Source organism: Myxine glutinosa, chromosome 2, assembly GCF_964187855.1.
Source record: "Myxine glutinosa chromosome 2, kmMyxGlut1.1, whole genome shotgun sequence".
Classification (NCBI taxonomy): Eukaryota; Metazoa; Chordata; class Myxini; order Myxiniformes; family Myxinidae; genus Myxine; species Myxine glutinosa.
The window spans coordinates 58,145,157-58,166,157 of record NC_136262.1 but is presented as its reverse complement, the minus strand read 5'-3'; the positions used below and the strand labels follow the sequence as shown (position 1 = coordinate 58,166,157).

The following is a 21,001-nucleotide window of genomic DNA, read 5'->3' as shown; positions in this document are numbered from 1 at the left end:
AACTTTCCAACCAAGTAAATCGTTTATTAGCTTTCCAACCAAGTACATCGATTATTAGCTTTCCAATCAAGTAAATCGTTTATTAGCTTTCCAACCAAGTAAATCGATTATCAGCTTTCCAACCAAGTAAATCGATTATCAGCTTTCCAACCAAGTAAATCTATTATTAGCTTTCCAACCAAGTAAATCGTTTATTAGCTTTCCAACCAAGTAAATCGTTTATTAGCTTTCCAACCAAGTAAATCGATTATCAGCTTTCCAACCAAGTAAATCGATTATTAGCTTTCCAACCAAGTAAATCGATTATCAGCTTTCCAACGAAGTAAATCGTTTATTAGCTTTCCAACCAAGTAAATCGATTATCAGCTTTCCAACCAAGTAAATCGATTATTAGCTTTCCAACCAAGTACATCGATTATTAGCTTTCCAACCAAGTAAATCGTTTATTAGCTTTCCAACCAAGTAAATCGATTATCAGCTTTCCAACCAAGTAAATCGATTATTAGCTTTCCAACCAAGTAAATCGATTATTAGCTTTCCAACCAAGTAAATCGTTTATTAGCTTTCCAACCAAGTAAATCGATTATCAGCTTTCCAACCAAGTAAATCGATTATTAGCTTTCCAACCAAGTACATCGATTATTAGCTTTCCAACCAAGTAAATCGTTTATTAGCTTTCCAACCAAGTAAATCGATTATTAACTTTCCAACCAAGTAAATCGATTATCAGCTTTCCAACCAAGTAAATCGATTATTAGCTTTCCAACCAAGTACATCGATTATTAGCTTTCCAACCAAGTAAATCGTTTATTAGCTTTCCAACCAAGTAAATCGATTATCAGCTTTCCAACCAAGTAAATCGATTATTAGCTTTCCAACCAAGTACATCGATTATTAGCTTTCCAACCAAGTAAATCGATTATTAGCTTTCCAACCAAGTAAATTGATTATTAACTTTCCAACCAAGTAAATCGATTATTAGCTTTCCAACCAAGTAAATCGATTATTAGCTTTCCAACCAAGTAAATCGATTATTAGCTGTCCAACCAAGTAAATTGATTATCAGCTTTCCAACCAAGTAAATCGATTATCAGCTTTCCAACCAAGTAAATCGATTATTAGCTTTCCAACCAAGTAAATCGTTTATTAGCTTTCCAACCAACTAAATCGATTATTAGCTTTCCAACCAAGTAAATCGATTATTAGCTTTCCAACCAAGTACATAGATTATTAGCTTTCCAACCAAGTCAATCGTTTATTAGCTTTCCAACCAAGTAAATCGATTATCAGCTTTCCAACCAAGTAAATCGATTATTAGCTTTCCAACCAAGTAAATCGATTATCAGCTTTCCAACCAAGTAAATCGTTTATTAGCTTTCCAACCAAGTAAATCGATTATCAGCTTTCCAACCAAGTAAATCGATTATTAGCTTTCCAACCAAGTACATCGATTATTAGCTTTCCAACCAAGTAAATCGTTTATTAGCTTTCCAACCAAGTAAATCGATTATCAGCTTTCCAACCAAGTAAATCGATTATTAGCTTTCCAACCAAGTAAATCGTTTATTAGCTTTCCAACCAAGTAAATCGATTATCAGCTTTCCAACCAAGTAAATCGATTATCAGCTTTCCAACCAAGTAAATCGATTATTAGCTTTCCAAACAAGTACATAGATTATTAGCTTTCCAACCACATAAAATCGATTATTAGCTTTCAAACCAATGAATCGATTATTAGCCTTCCAACCACATAAAATCGATTATTAGCTTTCAAACCAATGAATCGATTATTAGCTTTCCAACCACATAAAATCGATTATTAGCTTTCAAACCAATGAATCGATTATTAGCTTTCCAACCACATAAAATCGATTATTAGCTTTCAAACCAATGAATCGATTATTAGCCTTCCAACCAAGTAAATCGATTATCAGCTTTCCAACCAAGTAAATCGATTATTAGCTTTCCAACCAAGTACATCGATTATTAGCTTTCCAACCACATAAAATCGATTATTAGCTTTCAAACCAATGAATCGATTATTAGCCTTCCAACCAAGTAAATCGGTTATTAGTTTTCCAATGAAGCGCATTGATTTTTTGCTTTCCAACCACGTAAAATCGATTATTAGCTTTCAAACCAATAAATCGATTATTAGCATTCCAACCAAGTAAATTGATTATTAGCTTTCCAACCAAGTAAATCGATTATTAGCTTTCCAACCAAGTAAATTGATTATTAGCTTTCCAACCAAGTAAATCGATTATTAGCTTTCCAACCAAGTAAATCGATTATTAGCTTTCCAACCAAGTAAATCGATTATTAGCTTTCCAACCAAGTAAATCGATTATTAGCTTTCCAACCAAGTAAATCGATTATTAGCTTTCCAACCGAGTAAATCGATTATTAGCTTTCCAACCAAGTAAATCGTTTATTAGCTTTCCAACCAAGTAAATCGTTTATTAGCTTTCCAACCAAGTAAATCGATTATTAGCTTTCCAACCAAGTAAATCGTTTATTAGCTTTCCAACCAAGTACATCGATTATTAGCTTTCCAACCAAGTAAATCGTTTATTAGCTTTCCAACCAAGTAAATCGATTATCAGCTTTCCAACCAAGTAAATCGATTATTAGCTTTCCAACCAAGTACATAGATTATTAGCTTTCCAACCACATAAAATCGATTATTAGCTTTCAAACTAATGAATCGATTATAAGCCTTCCAACCAAGTAAATCGATTAATAGTTTTTTTTTTGTTTGTTTTTTTTTTTTTTTTTGTATACAAGTTCGAGGCTCGTGAAAGAGCGAACATTAATCACACAGAAAGACAAACCGACACATAAAACATATAACATAGGGAGCGGTAGACAAGATGGGGAGAGAGGGGGAAGGACACAAACACAACATTTGAGAGCAGGGACCGAGAGACATGGAGACATCGAGAGATCTGAGAGAGGGCGAGGGCTTTGGGGGGGGGGGGCGTGGGAAGGGGGCAGTGGGAGAGGTATAAAACATATGGACCCTGCCAGGACTTACAGGAAAGAAGTTGGAATTTCAAACAAGGTGGATCTGGGGTGAATTAGCGGGGGTAGAAAAGATCAAGGTTTTGGATGGGGGAAGATAAGAGATGGTGGTGAACAGCTGTTTTAAAGACCTGGAGGGAGGAGTGGGATTGAAGGGAGTGAGGTAGTTTGTTCCAGAGGCGGGAGAAAAGAGGAATGAAAGAGTGAAGGTGAGCGGAGAGCCGAGATTTCGGCAGTTTAACCATCAGAGGGTTGCTGGCAGATCTTGTGCGACCTGTAGGAATATTTGGGGGACAGAGCACAGAGAGAGCTGGGGGTGCAAGGCCGGAGAGGAGTCGGTAGAAGACAGAAAGACCACCTACCTGCCTGCGGTGAGTGAGTGAAAGGCCCTCAGAGATAGCTTCATCGCGGGAGATTCCAATAATTCTGAAAGCTTTGGTTTCAACAGCGTGAAGCCGAGCTAGGTGTGAGGCAGGAGCACCGGCCCATAGGGGAGAACAGTATTCCATTGAGCTGCGGATGAAAGCCTTGTATGTGGTGAGGAGCTCAGGTGTGCCGAGGAAGGACTTCGCACGACGGAGGATGCCCAGTCGGCGACTGGCTTTGGAGGCCAGCTTGGAAATGTGGTTTTCCCAAGAAAGATCATGGCAGATAGTGAGACCCAAAATCTTGAGCGACAGAACTTCTTGGAGAGGATTGTTGAGAAAGTAGATGGGAGGGTTGTCCAGTCGATCTTTTCGGAGAGACATAGTAAGAGTGTGAGATTTGTCAGGATTGAAAGACATGTCAGGATTTTCCAACGAAGCGCATTGATTTTTTGCTTTCCAACCATGTAAAATCGATTATTAGCTTTCAAACCAATAAATCGATTATTAGCATTCCAACCAAGTAAATCGATTATTAGCTTTCCAACCAAGTAAATCGATTATTAGCTTTCCAACCAAGTAAATCGATTATTAGCTTTCCAACCAAGTAAATCGATTATTAGCTGTCCAACCAAGTAAATCGATGATTAGCTTTCCAACCAAGTAAATCGATTATTAGCTTTCCAACGAAGCGCATTGATTTTTTCCTTTCCAACCAAGTACATCGATTATTTGCTTTCAAACCAATAAATCGATTATTAGCTTTCCAACCAAGTAAATCGATTATTAGCATTCCAAACAAGTAAATTGATTATTAGCTTTCCAACCAAGTAAATCGATTATTAGCTTTCCAACCAAGTAAATCGATTATTAGCTTTCCAACCAAGTAAATCGATTATTAGCTTTCCAACCAAGTAAATCGATTATTAGCTTTCCAACCAAGTAAATTGATTATTAGCTTTCCAACCAAGTAAATCGATTATTAACTTTCCAACCAAGTAAATCGATTATTAGCTTTCCAACCAAGTAAATCGATTATTAGCTTTCCAACCAAGTAAATCGATTATTAGCTTTCCAACCAAGTAAATCGATTATTAGCTTTCCAACCAAGTAAATCGATTATTAGCTTTCCAACCAAGTAAATCGATTATTAGCTGTCCAACCAAGTGAATCGATGATTAGCTTTCCAACCAAGTAAATTGATTATTAGCTTTCCAACGAAGTGCATTGATTTTTTCCTTTCCAACCAAGTACATCGATTATTTGCTTTCAAACCAATAAATCGATTATTAGCTTTCCAACCAAGTAAATCGATTATTAGGTGGATCGAGTTAGGGTGCCGGCTTAGGATCCTAGGATCCTGGGTTCGTAATCCCGGTCGATCGCTGAATTAACGCCAGGGGGGTTGACTCAGCCTGTCATCCTTCCGAGGTCGGCTAATTGAGTACCAGTTCACTGGTAATTCCCTGTTTGTCGTTAAAGGCGGCAAAAAGGGTTGGCGTCAGGAAGGGCATCCGGCCGTAAAACATTGCTTCAAAAAGGGGACCAAAAAAACAAAAAACAACAACCACGGTTCCCGAAAAAGGCCAACCCCCGCTTTGCGGGGAAAAATGGCCTCTAAAGGTGGTTATTTTATTTTTATTTAACCCAATAAATCGATTATTATTAGCTTTCCAAACAAGTTCATCGATTATTAGCTTTCAAACCAATAAACCGATAATTAGCTTTCCAAACAAGCACAAAGATTATTAGCTTTCCAAACAAGACATCGATTACTAGTTTTCCAACCATGTACATGGATTATTAGCGTTCCAACCAAGCACACCGATTATTACCTTTCCAACCAAGCACATCGATTATTAGCTTCTCAACCAAGCACATCGATTATTAGCTTTTCAACCAATTAAATCGATTATTGGCTTTCCAACAAAGTAAATCGATTATCAGCTTTCCAACCAAGTACATAGATTTATTAGCTTTCCAACCAAGCACATCGATTATTAGCTTTTCAACCAAGCACATCGATAATTAGCTTTTCAACCAATTAAATCGATTATTGGCTTTCCAACAAAGTAAATCGATTATCAGCTTTCCAACCAAGTACATAGATTATTAGCTTTTCAACCAAGCACATCGATTATTAGCTTTTGAACCATGCACATCGATTATTAGCTTTTCAACCAATTAAATCGATTATTGGCTTTCCAACAAAGTAAATCGATTATCAGCTTTCCAACCAAGTAAATCGATTATTCGCTTTCCAAACAAGTGCATCGATTATATATATATATATATATATATATATATATATATATATATATATATATATATATATATATATATATATATATATATATATAAGTTAATAATTATTAACTTTCAAACCAAGTAAATCGATTATTCGCTTTCCAAACAAGTGCATCGATTATTAACTTTCAAACCAAAAAAATCGATTATTAGCTTTCCAACCAAGTAAATCGATTATTAGCTTTCCAACCAAGTACATCGATTACTAGCTTTCCAACCAAGTAAATCGATTAATAGTTTTTCAGCAGTCCCATTTTTATTATGCTATGACACCACAAACTCTTTATAATGAAGTGTGCCACACACATGGACAGATTCTCCACTTAAAAAGTGCAATAATTATTCGAGTTATGATCTTTTGTTTTGTCATCCAGATACACTGCAAGTGTCACAGAAGAATATATCGGTGGACACACATGCAACAACCTGAAACTTTCTCAGGAAGCAGTGACCTCGGAATGAAATGCAGCAGTGGATGCATCCATTCTACAAATCACAACGTGAAGAATTTGTACAACGTTCCTTCCACCCATTCTCTCCATGTTTGCTGGCCATTGCATCGACAGGTCTGTCCTCGAACACCTCGGATCCACATCAAGCGATCTTTGAGCTGCAATGTTTACGATTCCAGTCGAAGCCAAGCAGCGCAACAGCGGAGCAGTGCTCAGAATCTGAATGCACAAGCTATGGTAAGATTGTGCTATCAAGAGCATTGCAGACTTTGGAATTTTTTTTGTTGTGAAAAGGTATGCCGTACTTAAAAAAAATAAATGTTGATCTCTCTTTTTCAGCCTGGCAGTGGAGCTTGTAATTCACTCGAAGAGGGATGTGATACAAATGGCCTGCATGAACAGCTGGACGATGACAACTCTGTGCGAGTTCTGTGGAAGAGTATGCGGCACTTGCCTCGTGAACTTTGGCGTCTGTGCATCTGCAATCTTTTCACATGGTTCACCTTGCTTACCTTTTCTCTGGGATACACTGACTTCATGGGCCAGACAGTATATGGTGGAAAGCCTACGGTAGGCTGTGGTTGTCGATTAAAGCACCTTTATTTGTGTTTTAGTCATGGTCATAATAGTCAGGTTATGTTTTAGTCATGTTCATAACATATGAGGCAACAAGTTACTTCCCGGAACGTACTAGGTGCCGGCAGCACATCAAGTGGCGGTGCTTTTCTCTCTGTTGTCGGAAGGGGACTTTATGACAGAAATCTAACTTCCCAAGGGATTCAAACCTCTGTGGTTTGTCCATGCTCTATCCTCTATCTATCTATAATTCCAGTAATCTCTGTGTGTATGTTTGTATGTTTGTATGTTTGTATGTTTGTATGTTTGTATGTTTGTATGTCTGTATGTCTGTGACCGCTGTTTCTCGACAACCACGGGTCCGATATACTTGAAACTTGCCAGGTATATTGCTGGGGACCCGAGGATGTGCCTTTTCAAGGTTTCATATTAATCGGAGAAGTAGTTACCGAGCTATGTCCAAAAAACGATTCAACCAATCAGAGAGCAGCGAGCTATCACGTGTGCCGAACGTGGCGAACAGACTCTGCCTCGGACGGCACATTTGAGAGCGTATTCATTTATTTCATGTTGGAAAACTATGTTGCCGTTAAACTATGTTTTAAAACTAATTAAAACTAATTTGCGATTCATCGTAACTGCGATTTGCGACCTTCCGGACAGTGAAGACTGCACTTCCAGCAGCCAATCACAGAACGCGTTATTGCGTAGGCGTGGCCGATGTGAGAGCGAGCCGAGCCGAGCGCGTGCGCCATTACGGTTCGTAATTCGATTTCTTCCGGAGAAAATAATAATTTCTCGATTTCTTATGCGCATTATTTCTCCCAATTCAGTCAGAGCGAAGGGCGGAAGCGAAGAGCGTTGTTTTTTTTGTTTACGGGCGTACGGGCGGGGTAGAGCGTACGGGTAGCGTTATTTATTTATTTTGGCAAGGAACGGGCACCCACGTACGGGCATGCCCTAGTCCTCTAAATGCTGAGTGCCGAGCAGGGAAGTAGCACATACCATTTTAATATATTTGGTATGTAGCGGTCATGGTTGAGCTTGCTGACCTCCCAGACTCAAAGCAGATATTTCAGCCACAAGGCCACTTGTCTGTCCCACTGAGTCTGCACTTCTTTATTTGAGTTTTCTTGAATTTAATTTGTACCCATGCAGATGGCAAAGGAAACAGTGCAAATTTTCACATCCTTTCTGCAGTGTGAAAGAGGTTCTGCCTGAGGCCTGGTTTGACACAAAAAAACATGTGTGCCCAAGCCTATTTATAGTGTGATTTCCAAATCCGGGCTGATTGCCACTCCTTTTTGCTCCCTTTTGACTGATTCCTTCACATGTTACCTGTTGTTGAATGCAGGCTCCAGACAATTCCACAGATATTGACCTCTACAACAGTGGGGTCCAGATGGGTTGTTGGGGCCTTGTCTTTTGCTCTTCTACCACGTCTGTCCTGTCAGGTATTTCTTCTACTTCTTTATTGAATATTATATTGATATGAGAAAAGCCTCGGATGATTTCATATGTGTTTGCAACATTAAAAACATAGTGTTAGCAGATAAGTGTTGCTAAGGATCTGTTAATATCCACAAGGAAGTGGATTCATTCTTCAGAAGCATTTTCCCATTATGTGTAAGTTTACTTAGGCCCACAATTCACCGGCACCAGAAAGTACACCACGCTTCCCCCCCTTACCTCCTCCAGTGCCATATATATATAGAGTCTGGCCAACCCGTTACCAGGCACCATCTTGCCTTCCAACCGAGCACGAGCAGAGACTGCGCACTAGTAGTCTCAGTCTGAGAGTCCTTTAGGTGCTTTTTTGCAAACTCCAAGCGGGCTTTCATGTGTCTTTCACTGAGGAGAGGCTTCCGTCTGGCCACTCTGCCATAAAGCCCAGATCGGTGAAGTGTTGCATTGATGTTTGTCCTTCTTGAAGTTTCTCCCATCTCCACACAGGATCTCTGGAGCTCAGCCAGAGTGACCATCGGGTTCTTGGTCACCTCTCTTACCAAGGCTCTTCTCCCCCGACTGCTCAGTTTGGCCGGGCGGCCAGCTCTAGGAAGAGTCCTGGTTGTTCCAAACTGCTTCCATTTAAGAATTATGGAGGCCACTGTGCTCTTGGGAACCTTCAATGCAGCAGAGATTTTTTTTTGTGGGCTTCTCCAGATCTGTGCCTCGACACAATCCTGTCTCTGAGCCCTGCAGGCAGTTCCTTCGACCTCATGGCTTGGTTTTTGCTCTGATATGCATTGTCAGCTGTGAGACCTTATATAGACAGGTGTGTGTCTTTCCAAATCATGTCCAATCAATTGAATTTACCACAGGTGGACTCCAATCAAGGTGTGGAAACATCTCAAAGATGATCAAGAGAAATGGGAAGCACCTGAGCTAAATTTCAAGTGTCATAGCAAAGGGTATGAATGCTTACGTCAATGTGATATTTCAGTTTTTTCTTTTTAATAAATTTGCAAAACTTTCTAAAATCCTGTTTTCTCTTTGTCATTATGGGGTATTGAGTGTAAATTGATGAGGGAAAAAAATGAATTTAAACGATTTCAGCATAAGGCTGCAACATAACAAAATGTGAAAAAAGTGAAGGGGTCTGAATACTTTCTGAATGCACTGTAGGCGTCGATCAACATCGGCATGCTAAATAACTCATTATTTAAAAAGTACACCATCCACAACCTTGTAAATTACTCAGACCATTGATGGTGACATTCCTTATAATCTGAGATTAACCTGAAGGCTATAATATCGATTGTTTGGCTGCTCGTACGATTTGAACTTGGTTGCATTACAAATTTTCGCAACGCTAGGCATAATGGAGTTTTTAAAAGGGTAATGTACAGTCTATAATTTGATAATGGGACCGCTCGAGAGATTCTCACAGCAATCAAACTAAAAACAGCAATCTATGGTGGTTCTCCATGGAATTTGGTGTTCCAGACGAATCAACCAACGAACATGTACGCCACGATAATGAATATTATCTTCAACGAGACAGGATGTGGTAAAAGCAGGAAATTTCAAGTGCAATGCAAGAATGAAAGAAAGAGACAACGAATGATCAGAACATTTGAGCGAAATACTTTGGTTGCATTCACCTCCCATAAGTTGAAGGCATGTGGGCATCTGACGAGTTTTACTGTAGTTTGTTTATAACAATATCGAGTCGTGATACAACATTCAATTGGATCATGAAACATGAAAGAACGATCCTAATTCGGTACATACCCAACACAAAAACGAGTAGGCAGAGCGGATACATCCAAGTCTGCACAGTTTAGCTGTCCAAATCGCACATTTTCCATTGTCACAAGGGGGAACCTGTGTATTATTTGGCTATTCCCTGGTCGAACAGAGCAGCCCCATGCTGCGCAGCATACTATAATTTCATTCAAATCGAGTGAATTTTTGTATAAAACGGCACTTCTGTGTGAACGCGAGCCTGGAAATAACTTGCTTTGGAGGCAAAATTGCTACATGGAATTCCATGTGATGCAGATTGACCAATGACGCAGCTGGATCGCTCTGTACGAGTAGAACAATCGATGGCCAGACTCTATATGCGGTACTGGACCCCCCAATTTTGCATGAATGACGGAATGTTCAATGTTCGTGCTTAGGTTTTATATTGGTTCACGAGTTATCAAGTGACCACTATATTCATCATGTGTGTGTGTCTGTCTGTCTGTGTGTGTGTGTGTGTGTGTGTGTGTGTGTGTGTGTGTGTGTGTGTGTGTGTGTGTGTGTGTGTGTGTGTGTGTGTGTGTGTGTGTCTGTCTGTCTGCAGCATAACTACCCGATGATATCATCCGATCTTGATGAAACTTGGGTGGGAGGTTGATATCATGATATAGTTGTGTCCTGCCTAGAGTGGGCTAATTGCGCCCATTGTGGGCGGAGCCACGCCCGAAAAAGATGTCTTTTTAGGGGGTAATCGAGTTCAAGCTACATCTTCTCCGAGGGAGTTGCTGGAATCTGACAGGGGTTTCGATATTTGGTTAGGCCAATGTCATGTGTCTAGCCCCACGGAGCTCCATTTTTTTTTTTTCATTTTTCACAGAATTTTCGGTATTGTGTAGCTAACTATGCAGGGATCTCCATGCAGGGCTTGCGGACTTCATCTATGGTCGTAGTCAACGTGTGGCCCTGAATGGATTTCTCTCATCTCCCCTTCCTGTTCAGGCTGGAGTTCCCCAAGGCAGTGTGCTGGGCCCTGTGCTTTTTCTGGTCTTTATCAATGATCTCTCCGACTCTCTAGAAAATCCTCTCTATCTCTTTGCTGATGACTCCACTCTCTGCCGCTCCATTCCTCTTCCCTCAGATCGGCAGTCTGCAGCCTCCTCACTCTCTGAAGACCTGGACAAAATCATAGACTGGTCAAACAAGTGGAACATGTCTTTCAATCCTGACAAATCTCACACTCTTACTATGTCTCTCCGAAAAGATCGACTGGACAACCCTCCCATCTACTTTCTCAACAATCCTCTCCAAGAAGTTCTGTCGCTCAAGCTTTTGGGTCTCACTATCTGCCATGATCTTTCTTGGGAAAACCACATTTCCAAGCTGGCCTGCAAAGCCAGTCGCCGACTGGGCATCCTCCATCGTGCAAAGTCCTTCCTAGGCACACCTGAGCTCCTCACCACATACAAGGCTTTCATCCGCAGCTCAATGGAATACTGTTCTCCCCTATGGGCTGGTGCTCCTGCCTCACACCTAGCTCGGCTTCACGCTGTTGAAACCAAAGCTTTCAGAATCATTGGAATCTCCCGCGATGAAGCTATCTCTGAGGGCCTTTCACTCACTCACCGCAGGCAGGTAGGTGGTCTTTCTGTCTTCTACCGACTCCTCTCCGGCCTTGCTCCCCCAGCTCTCTCTGTGCTCTGTCCCCCAAATATTCCTACAGGTCGCACAAGATCTGCCAGCAAGCCTCTGATGGTTAAACTGCCAAAATCTCGGCTCTCTGCTCACCTTCACTCCTTCATTCCTCTTTTCTCCCGCCTCTGGAACAAACTCCCACACTCCCTTCAATCCCACTCCTCCCTCCAGGTCTTTAAAACAGCTGTTCACCACCATCTCTTATCTTCCCCCATCCAAAACCTTGATCTTTTCTACCCCCACTAATTCACCCCAGATCCACCTTGTTTGTAATTCCAACTTCTTTCCCGGTAGTCCTGGCAGTGTCCATATGTTTTATGCCTCTCCCACCCCCTTTCCCATGCCTGCCCCCCAAAGCCCTCTCCCTCCCACAGATCTCTCGATGTCTCCATGTCTCTCGGTTCCTGCTCTCAAATGTTGTGTTTGTGTCCTTCCCCCTCTCTCCCCATCTTGTCTACCGCTCCCGATGCTTTTTGTTTTATGTGTCGGTTTGTCGGTTATGTGTCGGTTTGTCGGTTTGTCTTTCTGTGTGATAAATGTTCGCTCCTTCACGAGCCTCGATCTTGTATACAACAAAAAAAAAAAAAAAAAAAAAAAACTAACTTCATAACTGATTATACATTATTTTCTATCTCATTTCAAGGTCAGTAACCTTCGTTTTGACATTTCCGGGCCTGGCCTGTCCGGGCCTGTTTCAGTTATAGTCCGTCCTTTGTCATTGAATACCGCTCGCTCGTGAACCATCGTCGTCTCCTGAGTTGTCCTGTATTAAGTTCATTTTATGTTACCGAATCGGGTCTGTATTTATTTATTTGTTTCCATGCATTTATTTATTTATTTCTGTGCATTTATTTTTCTGTGCATTTATCCGTGGCTGTCTATCTTTCATCTCACAATTAATGCATAGCAACTAAATGGTTGATAGTACCCCTTTCAGAGCAATTCATAGCATCGTGGTAGTTATTTTAATATAAACAAGTCAGGAGACGAGATGGTTCACGAGCGAGCGGTATTCAATGACAAAGGACGGACTATAACCAAAACAGGCCTGGACTGGGGTGTCGGGGCAGGTGGCAGGTGTCGTGGCAGGTGTCGTGGCAGGTGTCGGCCCCTGACATGCAGTGTACATGCCTATTTACAAAGGGCCCCAATGCGCTGCGTTATGAGGTTAGTTAGCTACACAATACCGAAAACTCGGTTCAATTCCGACAACTTTGAAAATTTGACCTTTGTGACCTTCAAAGGTCAAAGGTCGAACATTCTGAAATTTGTTGGAAAACTTGTATTTCATGATGTATGTGATAATATAAGATCATGTACGACATTTCACCCTATCAGGAAGCGAACAATGTAATAAAACCATCAAAAATCGACTTTTCTAAATTTCGTGACCTTGTGACATTGACCTTGGGGCGAAAATGAAAAAATCGAGCTACGTGGGGCTAGTCACATGACATTGGCCGAACCAAATATCGAAACCCCTGCCAAATTCCACCAAACCCCTCGGAGAAGATGTAGCTTGAACTTGATTACCCCCTAAAAAGACATCTTTTTTGGGCGTGGCTCCGCCCACAATGGGCGCAATACGCCCACTCTAGGCAGGACACAACTAGATCATGATATCAACCTCCCACCCATGTTTCATCAAGATTGGATGATATCATCGGGTAGTTATGCTGCGGACAGACAGACACACACACACACCCATGACGAATATAGTGGTCACTCTGTTTGATAACTCGTGAACCAATAATTAGAATTCACAAATTTCACAGAATTTTTTTTCACCGAGTCTTAATCTGCTTTCACGAATACCAGGGATGAAAACAGATATCGAATTGGAGTTAAAATTAGGGTGTGAGGCCATTGTGACGCATACATAAAAAAGGAGCGCTGTCTACTGTATTGTCATGGCTTGCAAAAGCAGCCTGTAGAGTGCACTCCCATTAATTATATTCAAAGAATGGGCAATTACATTTAGCCAAACATCCATTTTTCATTCATACACTCCCTTTGAGTTCCCTTCATGTGCATGCAAAGTTTGGGACCACTAGGTTTCATTGTTTCAGTGTTATGGAGGAGACACACACACACTGCCTTTTATTATTACAGACAAGCAAAGCAAAGGTACCTGGCGTTTCCAGGCAACATAGTGTTACTTTGTGACAGGAACATTAAGGGAGAGGAGGGAGAAGGGAGAGGTAAGGGAGGATATATGGGGTGGGAGGGAAGAGGGGTGGGGAGAAGGGAGAAGGGAAAGGGGGGAAGGAGAAGGGTAAAATTTAAGGGAGAAGGGTCTGTGTGAAATTTTTACTTTTCTACGACTTCATATTCCTATGATGTATAAATACAATAACTTTGAATATCACTTTGTTGATGACGTCATTTAAAATATCCTGCGAGAAATAACTAAGTTGTAAGCTAGGACTGATCACTCTGAGCCTCTGAAAATTTTTATATTTCTGCGATCTAAAAAAAAAATTCCATTCCTGAAATCTAGAAAAGACACATTTTAGGATACCACTTCCTTGATGATCATTTGTGACATCATTTGTAAGTAAAATAAATAATGAATGGATGATTTCAGACTTTTTATGAAGGCTCGTGTGACATTTTACCTCCTTCCTCTTTTTCAATTATTGTCGAAAAACCTTGTACGTGCTTGAAACCAAGACCTTCAGTGTACAGTTATTGTTCTTTTGTACACTGCATGGGCTGTGGGTCGCATCATCTGCTGGGGATACAGCTGTGCTGCTGATGCAGTGCTCCCTGTAGGTTAGAGCAGAATTTTATTTTTTGTATAGAGAGTCAAGGCTCGTGTAAGAGCGAGCAAATGTTCTTACACATTACACACGAGAACAGGCACAGACCCATATAATATACAATAAATAAAGGGAGCGGGCTTTGTTCCAGGTTTGTTCCAAATTTTGTTCCAAATTTGTAATTTGTTCCAGGAGCCAGCGATAGCTCACCTGCACTTCGCAAAGGACACCGTGGGATCTTTACGTCCACCAACTAATTCCGGCAGATGGGGCGTTCAGTTTAACGCCCATCCGAGAGTCGGCGAAGACATTGATGAATCCTCTGCCGGCGAAGCACCAGGATGACAGTTTATAGCTAGCTGGGCCAAGATTCAAACCAAGGCTAGACAGCTCAGAGGTGAGTTTACATACCTGTAAACGAATCTGCTAGCCCTGCACAATTGTGAAATGGCACTCCAAATTAAACAGCATTTTGTAACTCGATTAGTTGTGCAACATTTCCAATTCATACGACTAAGTGTTTCAACTTATTGTGCGACCCAACACTTTCACATTGATGTACACTTCCCTTTGGAGAGGTTGAACTAATGATGCTGACCCTCTAATCCCCACCTCATTAATTTCCCTCTCGTATTTGCCCCTCACTTGCGGTGCAGCCTTGTTTCAGAAGTTTGGGCAAGGCCTCAGCATCAAGACTATCTATTGCATGAGCACGTTCAGCTTTTTCATTGGATCGTCTATCATGGCGATGTTCCCCAATGTTTACATCTCCACTGTGATGATGTCCACAACGGGATTCTTCTACATGAGCATGTTGTACTGCCCTTACGCCCTCCTGGGCCTTTACCATGAAGACCAAGCGGTAGGTGCTGAACTTGTGCACAGCTTCAAGAGCTGAGATTTTTTCATCATTATTATTATAAATTTCCTTTTAAATGTATTCCAATTTTTTTTCCCCTGTGATTGTTTTGCTGTATTTAATCAGAAATTTCTCTCAAAGTTTTCTATGCGATTGAATAACACATACACCGGGTGTTCCCAAAAGACCTGGACAAATTTTATTGTTAATATATTTTGTACCACAAATGATACAATGATACCCTTTGTTTTATATGATACAGAAACTCAAAGTTTTCTTTATTTTCAGGTTTGGTGGGTTGATGTTAAATAAAATGGCGACCCCACAGGAGAAAGCTCAGTGTGTCTAATGGTTCATCGAGACGAGATTCGACATGCAAGTTCAGCATAATTTCTGTACAAGGTATGGAAGGAGTACAAGGTTTCTGTCCAATGCGACGATCAGAGGGTGGTTCAAGGAGACTAAGTTGTCAGAAACAGAAGAGAATTGGTCGACCAAGCACAAGTGCAGCAGATGTTGAACGTGTTTGTGAATCATTTCACTAAATTCCCAGAAAATCAATTCGAAGGGCATTCAGAGAACTGGGACTACAAACCACCAATGTACACAGGATTTTGAATAAAAGACTGAATCTTTATGTCTATAAGGTGCAGATTCTGCAGGAACTCAAAACAAATTACGGACCCAAATGCACGACCTTTGCCTTGGAAATGCTCAGTCACATAGAGGATGATGAGTATCGGAAAAAGGTCATGTTTACAGACGAAGGTTGCTTTCATGTAGCGGGAAAGGTCAACCGACACAATGTGAGGACTTGGAGCTCTGCAAACCCCCCACGTGGTCATTGAACACAGACAGTCCAAAGGTCAATGTGTGGTGTGGCCTTCTCCGTGACCCCTTGGTGGGTCTGTTTTTCTTTGTGGAGGATACAATGACCTCAACAATTTACATGAACATGTGGGAAGGATTCGCCTTCCCACAGATTGAAGAACTGCAACCCGATGTCATTTCTCTAAAGGGCGGCACTTCCCCTCATTGGGCCTTAGTCGTTCAAGCCGTCCTGAATGAAACATTTCCTTGATTTTTTTTCTGTCGGAGTTGTCAAAGATGTGGTCTTTGACACCTGCAGGATCTTCATTATCAGATCACAGCTGCATGCGCACTGGTGGACTCTAACATGCTGAGCTGAACATGGCAGGAACTCGTGTACTGCCTTGATGTCCTATGCACGACAAACGGAACTCACATTGAAGTGTATTGATGGTGTGCAAAACTTTGAGTTTCTGTATCATATAAACCCTAACCTAACCCTAACCCTAAACCAAAGGGTATCATTGTATCATTTGTGGTTCTAAATATATTAACAACCAAAGTTGTCTGGGTCTTTTTGGAATTAAGTTTAATATCTAAGCAAATTTTCTAGCTGAGATCTCACAAATCTTTCAATATGAAGAGTTAATTAATTTGTCTTTAGGCCTTGTGGCCCCCTGTAAGTACAGCAAGGCCTCAGTGCCATTGTTCTGTGATGATTCAATTTGTTATAGTGATCTTCTTCACATACTGCAGTGGAGCTTTTTCATGTATCACATGGTGGACAAAGACATTAGGAGACATGTACTTTTACATGGATTACGAGGACTGTTGTGGAATCAAACTCAAATCGCTCGCAAGAAATGAGGCTTTATTGAACTATTTCTCTACCCATTCCTACAACACAAGAATGCTGACTATTAGTTCCATAAAGAAAGCAATCAAACATACATCTCTTTCTAGTTTCTTGCAGCAAGCAATTACGCACCTGTTAATCTCAGCAGTCTACAGCGCTGGAGATACAGAATGCCACACAAGAATGCCACACAGAACAAGCGCACCGAATGGACACAGTTTATATGAGCTCCCTCAAGGTCGTCCCTTCACGCGGATTGTCTCTTCACTCAGCTCGAGGCATTACAACATATTTCACCACAGGGACATTAGGAGATGACAATAGACAAAAACATATGGTATTTCAACCTAGGGTTCCATACATCCTGGCATTGGTTTATATGGCAACACTAACAGGCCAATCCAGGTTAAAATTAGATTCATGGGAAAAACCTCGGATGTCGGTTACTTATGCTCAGCACAAGACCCTAAGAGTTTCTCCTAGTGAGCAAGAAAGATCACAATTTCGTCCCATGTCCCATCCCCAGTTTGTGAAGAAAAGTCTCGTTGGAACCAACCGTGGCTATGGCATTGACTGTGCCATCTTGGTCTCACAAGTGTACATCTCACAGATCTTGGTCGCCACTTCGTTCAGCTTCATGGTGGATATGTACGGCTCAGTGCGTGTCCTTCCCATCACAAGTGCTTTCTTTTCTTTTTGTTCCCTCTTCATCGCTGCTTTCCTCGTTGTTTACCCGGAGAGGAACGCAGTGCCGCTAGTTGAGCATCCGCTCATGGTCGAGGATGTCTATGATTCCTGTGACCAACTTCAGTCCTATTCTATTTCCCAGGCCTACCATGAGTGGAGAGAGACTTCTTTGTAATTATTTGCTCAGGTTTTCATAATCGGTGGAGTGGCCAGCCAAGATGGTTATGGGAGCCATATTAGTTTGATGTCACAATCACAAACCAGATGGCACTTTAACAAATCAAACAAGCCTTTGATGGAGCTCATCGCAGCTTATTGAATGAACATTTGAATATTTGTTTTGATTAAAAATTTAAATATGAATGTGAAAATTGAAAGTTGCTTTGGCATCTGATTATGATGGACCCATTCAAGGTTTTAGAGATTATTATTATTCATGGTTTACATTATATATTTAATAAGCCTGATTATGTTGTTGTTGCTTGAGAACCTTGACATGTCTATAATTCCTATTCATTGCCTCTCAGAGGAACATCTTGCAATGTATCTGCAGCGAGGGATGTCTGAAAAGCACAATTTCTCTGATCTTGGTCTTTTTAAACTCACGGAACTGAACTATGATTAAACCCCTAACATATATATATATATATATATAATTTAGTGCTCCAACATAATGAGTTTATGATGTACGTTAGTGCTGCGGGATGGCTCTTCCGGAGCTTCGCAGACTGGGCGGACGTACGTGGCGGTGACGTCACGGCGTTTGCTCATTAGGTTGGAGCACTAAATTATCTATCTATAATGCCAGTAATCTCTGTGTGTCTGTCTGTGTGTCTGTGTGTTTGTCTGTGACCGCTGTTTCTCGACAACCACGGGTCCGATATACTTGAAACTTGCCAGGTATATTGCTGGGGGCCCGAGGATGTGCCTTTTCAAGGTTTGTAATTAATCGGACAAGTACCTACCGAGCTATGTCCAAAAAACGCTTCAACCAATCAGAGAGCAGCGAGCTATCACGTGTGCCGAACCGTTAATGCAATGCAAGCGTTAATGCGTTAATGCAAGGCTTTTCTTTTTTTCCCTCTTCTCTTTCTACTTTTCCTTGCGATTAAATTGCAAACAGCCAAAATACGTTGGCGCTAATTGAATAATTGGCCATTAACACTAAAATAATCGTAACTGCGATATGCCAACTTCCGGACAGTGCAGCCTTCCATGTTGTTGTTGTTTGCAGCAGCTGTTTGCAGCAAGGCAAGGCTTTTCTTTTTTTCCCTCTTCTCTTTCTACTTTTCCTTGCGATTAAATTGCAAAAAGCCAAAATACGTTGGCGATAATTGAATAAATGGGCATTAATAGATAGATAGATAGATATGCGATATGCGAACTTCCGGACAGTGTGCGCGTTACGAGCTGACCGCCATTACGGTACGTAATTCGATTTCTTATGCGCATTATTTCTCCCAATTCAGTCAGAGCGAAGGGCGGAAGCGAAGAGCGTTGTTATTTTTTGTTTACGGGCGTACGGGCGGGGTAGAGCGTACGGGTAGCGTTTTTTTTTTTTTTGGGCAAGGAACGGGCACCCACGTACGGGCAATGCCCTAGTACATAGTAATTTCACTACTCCAAACCGCATCCAGTTCGACTCCATGTAGTGGGTGGAAACGAGAAGTAATGTACCGTGTGGCAGGTGGTGCTTATCGCTCCCGGTAATGTGCAGCAATGGCTGTATGGGACACCTTCCTGGCGGTTCAACACTCACAGTATGCAGTCGCACAATAACTGATTTTTTTTTTTTTTTTTCTTCTTCATCAAAATACCTTTATATAAGGTGAGGCCAACTGTTATTCAGCTCCTGTTCTGTTCTGTCTACAGCACTTCTCCACTGCCCTCTAACTAGCCAACTCCCTCAATCAACCTCCACGTTTCTGACACCCCTCTTCACACAATCCTCCTATCTTAACTGCAGTCTACCCTACCTTAACTGCAGTCTACCCTCTTTTTCTCCTGCCTTACTCTTTCATTACTTACTGCTCTCTTCGAAAGTCCATCTCCCTCCTGCCTCACGAAGTGCCCATCCCATTATGTCGTTAAATTTGATAGGAGTTTGGTAGGGGCTTTTATATGCTGGTGGAGTCAGATAATGTGAGATTCCAAGCACTTTATCTCAGCATTTTTATGACATTGTTAGTAAAATGATACAACTAGATCCTCAGTCCATGAATACGCAAAAGACGTTTTCCAATTGCACATTCATATAAAACATGCGTGAACGTCACTATGCACTCAAAGTTTCACTGTTGTACACTCGTACATATACCTGGTCATTTCTTTCCCCTCAAGTTTATCCAAGATGAAGTCTGGTGTGTGTTGGTTTAAAGGTTGAGCTGGTTGGCTTGAGATTTCAGGGTCCTGAGTTCAAGCCCCTGTCATGCCATTGAATTAACACCAGGTGAGTTGACTCAGCCTGTCGTCCTTCTGAGGTCCAGCTTGCTGGGATGAATGAGCCATCCGAGTATCCGGAGTGGCAACCTGTCCAGGATTGTGCTCAATAGCCTATAAACTGATTTGGCAGCCCTATGCATCTGAAGATGCAAAAAGAGTGTTCTTCCTCTTCTTAACCAATATGATTATGCAGGATAAGTAGTACAAACCTGACTGTGATGATCTCTGCTTTGTCATATGGGTATAGCACTCTTATTTTCAGGCTATGGAATGGTGAGTTGGTATACCTCTATGTACCTACACATAGTAGTAGTAGTAATGATACCTAGCATCTATATCTACTATCAAGAAGGTGGCGTCACTAAAAACTAACTAAATAAACGTAGGTGGTGTGTGTCTAATGAGGTCCAAATAAATAGTCTAAATAAACAAAATAATCCAAATAAATAGTCTAAATAAACAAAATAAACATGGTCTAACTTGTATAGTTGGTGCACACTTATGCTCTTCCATGAAGCGTTTTTATACCTTGGTGACCCCTGCCAAAACTATCGACATATTAAGTACGCAAAGTTCTTCCCCTCCACCCTTACTCAATGCATTCGTTCTCAATCACCATACCCTACCTCTTACTCATAGAACATGGAGATGGACCTAACAACCACCGTTGAAATGGCGAAGTTATTATATTACTCGTAAAAAGCCTAACAAATATGATGGGTTGGAACAGTTTATTTGACGGTGCAGCCGTGTGAGCGTGTCAAAGTCTGAAGCCTCAGCCTAGTAGCAGGTGTGCTTATATCTTCCTTATTTATTCGACATCCTACGGATGTAAATGAACACTCGGTTTACTCTGTGGGCATTGCACATCATGTGCAGCGAATTTCACCTCCCTGCACCTTGTATTTATTGTTATTTTTTTAAAGCGCTTCTGTACACCGCCCTTGAGGCTCGGTTTGCAAGCCACCATCTACAATTCC

At 41.2% G+C, this 21,001-nt stretch overlaps 1 protein-coding gene across 3 annotated transcripts in view; it reads left to right on the top strand.

The window, feature by feature from the left end:
- The window catches only part of LOC137421769 (solute carrier family 45 member 4), a 52,930-nt gene extending 34,974 nt beyond the window's left edge, over positions 1–17,956 (top strand). For 2 of the 3 annotated variants that reach the window (XM_068108151.2, XM_068108150.2), the window contains exons 6-10: positions 6,071–6,385; positions 6,488–6,718; positions 8,079–8,178; positions 15,024–15,229; positions 17,419–17,956. In XM_068108151.2, coding sequence (XP_067964252.2) covers positions 6,071–6,385; positions 6,488–6,718; positions 8,079–8,178; positions 15,024–15,229; positions 17,419–17,754 — 1,188 coding nt within the window. In that variant the 3' untranslated portion in view covers positions 17,755–17,956. Of the gene's footprint in view, positions 1–6,070; positions 6,386–6,487; positions 6,719–8,078; positions 8,179–14,559; positions 14,671–15,023; positions 15,230–17,418 lie in introns of those variants that run through there. The other variant, XM_078773322.1, reaches the window with a different exon arrangement.
- Positions 17,957–21,001: the final 3,045 nt, after the last annotated feature.